The sequence below is a fragment of the Eumetopias jubatus genome, unplaced genomic scaffold (assembly GCF_037043125.1).
Source record: "Eumetopias jubatus isolate StellerSeaLion01/CBP00866 unplaced genomic scaffold, mEumJub1_p1.0 scaffold_2, whole genome shotgun sequence".
NCBI classification, from domain to species: Eukaryota; Metazoa; Chordata; class Mammalia; order Carnivora; family Otariidae; genus Eumetopias; species Eumetopias jubatus.
Genome location: NW_028274808.1, coordinates 101,448,914 through 101,460,232, shown reverse-complemented (window position 1 = coordinate 101,460,232; position 11,319 = coordinate 101,448,914). Strand labels below are relative to the sequence as shown.

Sequence of the window (11,319 nt, the reverse complement as noted above, 5' to 3'; positions counted from 1 at the left end):
ACCAGTATTTTTCACAAAAATAAAGTGAGATTATGTGAAGTCCCATTTCACATGGTATCAGACAAGAAGAGAGAAAAACAGGTAAAATAAATAACACTTGAGTTTCTGCTCAATAGCTAGTCATGAGAGTTGATAATCATAGCTTCCTTCTTCCAGTACTCTTTGCATATTCTCCTTTACCTTCTGCCATTAATTTGGCTGGATGGAATTCTTTACCTGGTAGTGGACTTCAAATTTCAATTCTGGGGAATCTGAGTTTTTGATGTTCTGCATTTTGGGAATTGGTACAAGTTTCCATTGACTAGTACTACTGGAAAGAGAGTGCTTAAAAATGCCCTGCCGGATTTCCTGGGTTCCAAATATAGTGTTACCCTTTGTGTAGCTGTTGCCTCTGTTCTGTAGCAGGAATTTCCATTTCCCCTTGTCATCAGATTGAATCAGTCTGGCCAATACAGTAGTCCTTTATGTACCTGTTCAGCTGCATGAAAAGTCCCCACATGGCCAAAACATAGGTTTAGCTTCCATTTAATCAGTTACCAAAGTCAAGATTCCTGGTAGAAACATACCTCCTTGAGCACTAGGACTTAAAAATGACAAAGCTATGGTTTTGTTGATTGGAAGTAAAAATTTTTCAAGTGAGTAAGTATAATAATGAGAGTGACCCCTTTTACTTCTTGATTGCCAGACTTGTGCATCGGGAGAGACTGTATCATATATTGGCTGCTGATTTAACACAAATAGTGCATCCTGTAGGACCATACCTCATCTTCACAATACTGTTTTCAAACAGGTGTCATAAGTGAACCTTCAACAGGCTATTTCACTTTCTTATCAAGCCAACTGCTTCTGAATGATGGGGTACATAGATCAGTGAAATCCATGAGCATGATGCCATTGCCACACTTCTTTTGTCCTAAACTATCTTGTTTGGAGGCAGTGTTGTGATGGAGAAGCCATTCTATAAATCTAATGGTGGTGCTGCAGAACATGAGGCAGAGAAAGGAAATCTGAATTAGAGCATAGATCTATCATTTTGAGGACAAAACGGTGTTTACTCCATAGTGATAGGGATCCATATAATCAATCTACCGTCTGATAGCCAGCTGGCTCCTCTGGGGATTGGTGCCGTATTGAAAGGTGAGCATTGGCTTATGCTTTTGGGAGGCTGGGTACTCAACAGTGGCAGTAGCCAGATCAGTGTTTGTGAGTGAAAGACCATGTTGTTGGGCTCTTACATAGTCTCCAGCCTTGTTGCCATAGCCACTTTGTACATAGGTCTATTGAGTAAGCACTGGATTAGCCACAGAAAGAAGTTGGCTAGTATTCACAGGAAGGGTCATCTTAATCCATTTGTATAATGAGAGCCTTCTTTATAGTGGGACATTAATATTTTTACATTCTCTGCTCATTCAAGAGGTCCATTCACATACCTCTTCCCCAGACATCTTTGTCATCATTTTTCCATTTTCTTTTTCAATGTATGATCATCTAGTGAACTCATTTGTCACTTCCCATAAGTCAATTCTAGATCCATACCTATGTCCATTTTTCCTTCTGCATGGGGTAGACAAATGCACAATTTTGAATAGGGTTATAGTTCTGGGCTCATCCATTTTCTGGCTGATAACAGCATCTGATGCAAATCCACTTTTAAACTAGGTTCTTATTCCTCTCTCTTAATTTGTAATAGGAAGCTCCCCAAGAAGCCAAAAGAATGGACTGAGAAAGAAAGGTTAAGTCAAGTACCATGAGATTCTAAGCTGCCAGCTTATGCAGTTTAGTTCTCCCTCCTGGACCTGTTCAAACCTATGCACTTTCATTTTATGATGAAGTGCTGCTCTGTTCACCTAATGTTGTTTCAGTATATCAGTTAATAACTGGCCCATGATGGGAAGTTCAGGTGGCATAATCACTTGGTGTCCTGTGGTCAGATATTTTTCTCTACTTCATTTTTCTGATACGTCCTTGATTTTTTGCAGGACTTATATCCCTTCTTCTACCAAACATATGCCTTGCTCAGGCACTACCTCTGTTATTTCTCATCATATCCAATTAGCATAACATCACTAATGCAATGAACCAGCATGATATTCTGTGAGATAATAAGACCAAGTACTCTCCAGACTCATTATAACAGAGCAGAACAGGTTGTATCCTTGGGACTAGACATATAAGGTATTCTATTGCTCATTCATGTAAATGCAAATGGCAACAGCTAGAGATTGCCAGTCGACTAGGCTGTCTTGAAGGGAGTACTTAACAGTGTGCTTCTCTGGCCACTACTGAGGTATATCACAGGTAGGGTCTGTGATCCCTTTGGACCTTCTTAAGATGGACTCAGGCTAATGTTCCATCTCTCACATGGCCTCCATAAGCCCCAGTCTGACTGGAGGCTCACAGTGGAGTTTCAGAATTACAGGGTACATTCAGAGCCATTAACTAATAACCTCCAGAATATCTAGATATTCCCCATTCCTCAGTAAATGGTTTCCCTGGCAAATAGCTCTTCTAAAATGGCTTGGGAGAAAATTTCACAGTATATATCTGTGGACATATTAAAGGGATCTAGCCTCCTTGGAGACCAGGTCTAGGAAATGGCTCAAGTCTGGGACCTAGAAAACAGGCCATGAATCCCAATTATGGTGATTTTTCAATTATTTCTGCCCAGAAGAATTAGAATCTTTTAATTTTTAGGGATCTTGTGACCAGTCAGTCACCATTGCAAATCTCTTTGGATCAAGGCACTTTGATTAGCACTTTGCCCTATGGTTTATTGTAGTTAGTGATTGTTTCCCCTTTGTCTCTGAGGGCTAAATACTGTCACCTGGACTTTATCACTCCAGGGTTCCATTATTCTCAGATCAGGGAAACAAATTCCATTGCACCACCATCTGTCATTTCTGGTCTAATGAAGAAAAACCATCACACAACTTTGGTGGATGCTAGTGTCCCCCTTACCAATGCATTTCTTAATATCTTCCTAGGCAAGATGAGAAGACTGCACATAATAGACCCATTCCAGTATTTCCATTTCCCTGGTCCTTTGGACTCTGTTCTACAGGGAAACTCTGGCATTTAAATATCGTTTAAAAAAGGCCACTGTGGAGTCCCAAGAATTTATTCAACCAACTATTAATGCCATTTGCAAGTTATTAAATTTTGAATCCCAGGGAGTTGTACTGATCTAAAGTATATCAGCCTACACATGATTTCATTTTCTCCCCTGTTGGTCTAAACACCTTTTATTTCACTGCCTCAGTGATGTTGACATCTTAACTTTCATTTTAGGCCTAGAGGTAATGAAAGGTGGTAAAGGTGAGTTCTGAGGAAAATATCCCTTAATTTGTGAGTCATTGGACGGTTTTTAAGCAGAAGAGTGATTTTTCCTTGAAAAGGATACTCTTAAAGAAAAAGGGGTTGCCTCTGTCAATAGGATGTTTAAAATTCTCAGCCTCTCTCTCTGGCAAAGTATCTACATCTCCTATCTCACGATCTCACTCCTTCCCCGTTCTTAGTGTAAGAAACCTAGAACGCTTAAATTTTTATTTGGCGCTATACCTTTGCAGACCTTACATCAAGCTCTTGGCTTTGTCCTCTGTCATATGTGCTCTATGACTACAGGGGATGAACGACTCCTTCAAAACTGCTAGCAGGGACTTCTGGTTGCTGATGCATGTTTTTAATTGTATATTCATAAGTTATTTTTAACACCTCTTTTCTCTGAGACCATCAGAAGAATCTAGGTGATAATCATAATTTTTATAACTGTTGTTACTGTAGCAATTAAATGTCATGGCCATTTGATCTCACACATGTCCTCAATCTGCATTTCATCCTGTGCTACCATTGATGATAATTTGAGTAATCATGTTGCTAGTACATCCCAGAGATCATGATATTCCTAGTGAACCTAGTCCCAGATCTGATTTTGATGGTCTATTTCTTGGGACTATTTCTGGCATGATTACTGTGTTTGAGCCAGAAAAGAGATGGCATTCTCAGAATAAGTCAAGGAGGATCTAATGAAGAGACAATTTACCAAACTATGGGCATGGTATAGGGAAGCTGCAAGGGATAATGTAGTACCCTGGAGCTAGTAATGGTCAAAGTGTTACTATCCCTAGGGCTGAAGGGAGGAGTGGAAGGAAAAGTTAGCAGTACCCAGAAGGAAAAAATCTTGAGAGAAACTGGGTTCTTTGGTTGGGAGGCATAGCCATCCAGAACCTACTTCACATGGAGAGTCAGGGGATATCTTCTGTCCCTCAGACATCCTACCAGAACTCCCCAGTGGTGGGACCTACTGGAAATCCAGAGGGCAGGGGAGACCTTTGATATATGTTATACAGGTGAGCCTCCTGACAGCACATTGTAAGATGCTGGAGAATGATTAGGGAGGCACACCAATTATATGAAGAGTTTCAGTAATGTGTTTGGCATCTTGTTTAAGGCATAACCTGAAGAAGGAAAGTGGTGTGATTTGATGAGATTTTCTCAGACTAGAACTAAGGATCCAATCAGCTTATGAAAGGAGAAAGCAAGAACTTTGAGAAGCCCATTTCCTATTCCGCATACCTCTCCAGGGGAAGAGTGAGTTTTGTCAGCATCTTAACTATCTTATGAGTTCACATGAGTAATTCAGAAATGTTTTACTCTGTGCTATTCCCAGGATAATAAATGGCTGGGCTTGTTTTTATTCATCAACTTTATTAAATAATTTTATTAACTGATCTACATAGATATTATATTTAACAATTCAATATAAAAAAATAAATATTTTGGGATAAATAATTTGAGTTTTTAGAGCCCCTAGGGCTTACAAAAAGAATCTTAAAAGATCCATATTTATCATATGAAGTATAAGAATAATAATTACAAAAGGTAGCAAACCATATGTCAAAAAAATAAATATGAATTTTAAATATTTCAATAAATAGCCTGGTACATTTTAAATAGGAGACACTTAATTATCAAGTCAGTGTTGAGAAGATGCTTTGACAAAAAGTAATCCATTTGTTCAGAAATTCTGTAATGGTTGCTGTCTCGTCATCATATTCACATTTGAATCTTGTTTCAGATCCCTGTAAGAGAAAATTTTAATTTTTTTAGTTCAAGGTAACTTCCCATAAAGAGTTATTCTCAGTTGAATAACTTCTGATTGATGCCCTTTACTTTCAAGTATGTTTAATATATTAATCATTCATATTTTCCTGAAGTGATCAGAATGGCATGCCAAAAAGTTATATATTGATACCAAGTGATAGTAGCATACATATAAACTAAGATTTTCCTCATTTGTCAATTCTGTCCATCTCAGTGAACACAAGAATTCTTTTTCCTGAATTGTATACAGGTAAACATTTTAAATAAAAACAGTTCTGGACAAATATTTCATTAAATGCTGCATGCACAATAAAGTTGTTAAACCTCTCTTCCTCTGGGCATATATTTATAGGTTATACGTATACAGTCATATACACATTATACTTCTTTTTCAAACCTTAAGTCTCCTATTATCTTAACTTTAGTGAATCTCCCCATAGTTCCCCAAAAAGCAAAATGGAACTAACCCAGAGTAAGTTAGGATAAGCTTCTGTTTGGAAGAAATTTGTGTGAAGAACATTTTCATAAATACTCATACCCACTCCTACTCCACCTTAGTATTCATGCAGGTGAGTTTCCCAACTTTTAAAAGTCTAAGCATTAGAAATTTTGTTCTGTGGACTGAATTTTTAGAAATTAACCTCCTCTGCTGATAGGAGCTATTTCAACTCTACCTCTAGCTGACAAAATATTTTGAAATATAACAAGATAAAAGAGAGGACTTTTTCAAATTGAGGTAATTCCTATTATGGAAATATAAACCTAGTAAGATAAGTATTCCCTTTAAATAAACTGTTGCAGTGTTATATGCCCTCTTACATATAATTATTTAAATATAATAACCTCTTGGGAAGGTTTAAATTTTTTAAATTAGCTTTTTAAATTTTTTTAATTTTTAAATTTTAATTTTTAAATTAAATTTTTAAAAATAGCTGACATTTACCAACTTTCACATAATTTTATCTTAATTTTGCACCAAGAATTTAGAATGAGTTTTCTGATGGTCAAAAATTTTGGAACAAACCTTTTGACACAGTTATTGTCTATCAATGTCTAGATGACATTGATTTCAATGTATTTTTTTTTAATTAGGTGGAAAGAAACAGTCTACTAATACAATGACTTATTTGGAAACAACTGGAATTACATAATTTTAGAAACTTAGTTCTACTGTAATTAAAATTACGCTATTAAGGATGCCTGTTAACTCATGAAGTTTGTACTTTGGCAGATGAGATGAGAAAAGAGAGCCATGAATCTCTTCACATCACCTGAGTCCCTTGTATATTTAGTATTTCCTGTGCATTTAAAAATACTTAAGTTCTTGAAAGTATTACCTCTAAATAAGGAGTTAATTAGCCCATTGGCCATCTTAGTAGTTTCCAGTTTTTTAGATAAATCTCTTAGTCCTTCCACCAAATAATAGGGAAACCCCATTCTAAAAACCTTTCGGGTAATTAGTATGGGTTATTCTGGAAAATGATCTGAAAGAATTAGAAAATATGTAACAAAATCTGTCTGCTTTCCGTGAAATTCAATTGTCTTTTCCCACTCCCAGTTTTGTATTAATGTGAGAGAGAGGTGACAGAATGCTGGGTTATGGGCTTATCTCTGGGGGGATGGTAGGCAGAAACCCTCTAAATTATACTTCCCAGCTCCATAGTGTATCATCTAACATAAAAATGATTCATGCTCACAGTGGTCTTAAAATGCATGAGAAGCTCACAAATTATAAAAATGTTATGCCACTTTAAAATGACCTTCCATTTATTTTATCTTCAGGAGGGCAAATAAAGTAATGCCTTACCTTTAGTTTCAGAAGTGTTACATTGATATTGCTCATTAATTCCTTGATGTCTGTCAAGTGAAAGTTTTTGCTTTGAGCTAAATATAGCACTTCCTCCAGAAGTTTGAGTTCTTCTGCTAGACATTGAAGATGTGTCAATTCTGTGGCCTTGAATAATAATAAATATAATTATCAGGTCAGTTTGCCCTAAAGGTCAGATTCAGAAATTAATCTCTATTTTATTAAGAGTAGATTTTTACTATTCTCCCTGTTCTCAGCATTACTGTAAAGATGGGCCGATATAGTTTATATTATAAGACTGGAAAAACTAGAGTTCATCTACCCATGTTTAGCATTAAATATTACATAATGAGGGGTGCCTGGGTTAAGTGGCTGCCTTCAGCTCAGGTCATGATCCCAGGGGCCTGGGATTGAACCCCATGTCAGGCTCTCCCTCTGCCCCTCTCCCTCCCGCTGCTCGTGCTTGTGCTCACTCCCTCTCTCTAAAATAAACAAGTAAATAAATGAACAAATAAATAAATGTTAAATAATGAATCAATAATTTCAGCTTAATTTGGCTTTACCAAAAGTCAACATTTCTGTACCCAAATGCAAATCACAAAAATAGGATTCTTTTCCAGTCTGTGTAGAAATTATTAGAATCAGAGCAGTCACAACATGGAAGTATAGGATCACATTCTATAATTCTAACATTTAATAATCTAAGAGTTGAGAATCATAGAATGTTAAGGACAGAGTAGCTCTTGGATACTGTCACAATCCCAGCATTTTATAGATGAGGCAATTTTAACTATATTAATGACTCTCAGTATAGCAAGTCATATAACTGTCCTGATTTTTTACTTTTCTATAGTAAGTATATTAAAAAATTATGTGTTCCAACCAAATAAAAGATCAGAATATTTGAAGGACTTTTGGGTGGCCCTCCTGACTTATACACCCACCCACCCATGTGGTCTGTTATAATGATAATATTTCATACTTTTCTGGTATATTATAATTTTAAAGTGTCTTCTCCCAAACAAGCCCATTTAAGTCTCACAGCCACCCCTTGAGATAGCAATGCAGTGCTGTTACCTCCGTTTTACAAATAAAGAAACTAAATCTCAGAATTTAAGTGTTTTCCCAAGGTCACATGATTAGGTGGAGCCAAGATTAAATTTTAGTTCTTTTCCTTTATAGCTCTAATGTAGCATCGTTTGAATTAAATGTTTTTTATGAATTTCTAAAATTTTTTTGCAAACAAAGAATGGTGGTAAAATGAACAAAGGAATGGAGATTATCACATTACTTTGGGTTTCAAATAGATGAGTCATCATTTAGAAACTGTTAGATTTCAAAGAATTTCACCACCCTCTAAATTATGCACATAATCTCATGTTCTCTTCCTAAAAGTCTTTAAAGGGAGAGAGGACTACACCACACACATTTTATGACATTTCCATCCACTGCCCTCTCAACTTGTTACTACAAGTTCAGGGCTTAAGTTTTTGGCACAGCAACTTGGAGCTATTTCCCTCAGAAAACAGTCTAGTATCTTTATGGTGCTGGAGTTAAAAGAGTTTCGTGGCTCTGGTTAAGTTGAAGAAGCATCTCTAAGTTATTTTCATCTTTCAAAGGAGTAGTTTGAAGCATAATTTCTTTCAATTAATAAGAGATCAATGACATTGCATCCATGACCTTTAAATACAATTTTTTTTTTTTTCTGGGCTTGGATTTACCCTGGGAAAAACTCTTTCCAGCACTAAGTCATGTTCATTCTCTGTTGACTGGCACAACTACTAGGAAACTTTATATTCCTAGTATAGCCATAGGAGCTTGGATGATCTATGTTTATCTATCTGAATCCCCGAAAGACCAAATCTTGGAAAACAACTCATATAGCATCATAAGTCTCTAGGTCTATTGGCATAAAAGATGTGTAAATCCAAAATTTTACTTTACACTCCCAAGGAGAATTTTGCTTTTACTAATAGCTAATGTTTATATGGTTATTTACCCTGTGACCAGCATTGTTCTGAGTACTTTACATTTACCCATTAATCCTCACAAAACTATATGAAGTATATATATAATTATCATTCACATAAGTAGATAATAAACTGAGTCAGAGTAGGTAACTTGCCCAAGGTCACAAAAGCTAAGACATAATGGAGCTGGGAATTCAGATAATCTGGCCCTAGAGACTATGCTATTGGCCACTACTATGTTGCCTCTCAAAGGTAGACCCTTAGGAGTTTTTCCTAAAACCATAAAGGATTTTTAAAATAGGAAATCAACTTTGATAATTTTCGTGGTAAAATGATATAATCAAATCTCAAGTTTTACATTTTTAAATAAAAATAAGTCAATATAATCTTTTAAAACTGTCCCATCAATAAACTGGGGATATTATTCTTGTCTCTTCCCACTTCCTCTCCCAAAACATACAAATACATACAGAAAAATATATAGGCAAAGCTATTTTACAGAAGCTTCATTGATTATTTTTTTAAATATTGAATTTACTGATTCTTTTCCTCAGGTGAAGTGCTACGAATCTAATCAGCTACAAATTTTTGTATTACTTTGAATTTTATTAAGACATAAATTGAACATAGAAAGTTGTACTTACCTTCTTGGGCGTGTAGAATTTAAACGTGAGCATCCTGGAGAGTTTAGGGTTCTCATAATTCTGAGAAAGCATAATATATTTTCATTAAAAAATGAACTCCAGTTCAAAAAATTTTATATAATAATTTTAGTAAGAAAGGGAATATACTCACATTAACTTCATTCAAGAGCAACCGTAAATCCAGCAGCAATTGCTCCAACTGTTGCTGTGTTTCCTTCGTAGAGCTTGAAGTAGTAGGTGCACTGTTTGCGACGAGTACAAGAGTCAGTGCGATGCAAGACAAGAGTTGCATTTTGTACATTGTGGCAGGAGTTGAGGTTACTGTGAGTAGTGATTACAGAGGCTGATAGGAAGCACTTGAACAAGAGAAGCAATTTATACTCTTAATTCTGGAAAAATATTTATGGGGGTGTCAAAATGTTTTACATATTACACATATTTTCAAAGATTCTACCTGTGTGGCAAAAAGCATTACCTTTATTTTTCCTCTTCTGATGACTCTTTGGAATTTCTTTAAACCCCCATAAACTGACTGAATGGATGTAGGTAAAATCCCTGTTGGTTACATGAGCCCACACTTAGGTGGCAGTTGTAATTCATACAACTAACGCCTTCTGTATGAAACAATTTTTCCTCCCTCTTTCTTTAAGGGGGTGGGGATACAAAAGTGGCTCATGAAAATTTTCTCTTTGTCATAAAACTATGATGAACATGTAGAGCACTATGGTGTGGTGGACAAGAGTAAATAGTTGAAAAGAATAAATTTTTAGATTTGTTGATTAAACAGGAAGAATATTGGTTTCCTGTTTAGAATGGTTTTACCTTTTGATCTACACAATGACTGAGCTAATGCATACATGATAGATTACTTCTTACACAATTCAGCTACAAAAATTAAGACTAGAATACATAAATGCTCATTGAGCTTGAGGTATTGTTTTATGCTTTTTTAATTTTATTGTTTCTTGTATCTGTTTTAATCTCTTAATAGCTGTTGTACATTTTTTTAATGGGTTTGATGTTTAACAAATAAATACCCAGAAAAGGGTTTGCACGCAAGGGTACTAATGCTAGTTTTGGGGAGGAGAGTTTGAACAAATATATTTTTGCTGCTTTATTATTTTTGCTGGGCATCAAGGGGATGTAAGGTGAGTTGGAATGTCCCAAGAACCAAGGGTGATTTTTCTTCCTCTTGGTCTCAGGGACCAGCTGAGCTATTAAATCTTTTCTCCCACTTAATGTCCATTTCATCTCTCTCTCTCTCTCTATTGAACAGATTGCTTATATGTCTTTAAATATAAGGTAGAAAATGAGAATAATAGGAATCACAAAGTTTGTAGGAAGCTTATTAACTGAAATTCTGGACACTATTTGTACATTCTTTAGGAGAAAGAGAATATGATCTGGCTAGCTTGAGGTATACCAATACTGGCCTAAGTAGTGTGGCTGGGACTGAGAAAGGCATGGTAGTAAGGTAGGAGGCTGAGGTGGGTCATGGGGTGGGGGTTTTTGTGTGTGCATATGCCTTGTGGTAAGAGCAGTCCTCAGAGCAGGGATATTTGAGTTCATTTATTCCAAGGTGATTCTTACTATACAAAGGCCAGAATTGAATCGACAGAAGAAGGGATATCCATTATAATTTTAGAGCACCTTCTATGAAAAAAATGAATAAAGTACTACAAATAACTCATGACAAACAAATATTCAGGAAAGGCTTTGCATCGAAGGGTACTGATGCTAGTTTTATAATAGACTTTACATGTGCTGTATGTAAACCAGTTCATATGTTTCTACTTGT

General features: G+C 36.0%; 1 protein-coding gene across 1 annotated transcript; it reads right to left on the bottom strand.

Moving 5' to 3' along the window:
- Positions 1-4,946: 4,946 nt before the first annotated feature.
- IL2 (interleukin 2) lies at positions 4,947-9,822 on the bottom strand. The gene is made up of 4 exons (XM_028102283.2): positions 9,673-9,822; positions 9,522-9,581; positions 6,908-7,054; positions 4,947-5,078 (listed from the first exon to the last, which is right to left on the bottom strand). Exons 1-4 carry the CDS (start codon positions 9,820-9,822, stop codon positions 4,968-4,970), a joined length of 468 nt encoding a protein of 155 aa, XP_027958084.1. The 3' UTR covers positions 4,947-4,967.
- Between the last annotated feature and the right edge of the window lie 1,497 nt (positions 9,823-11,319).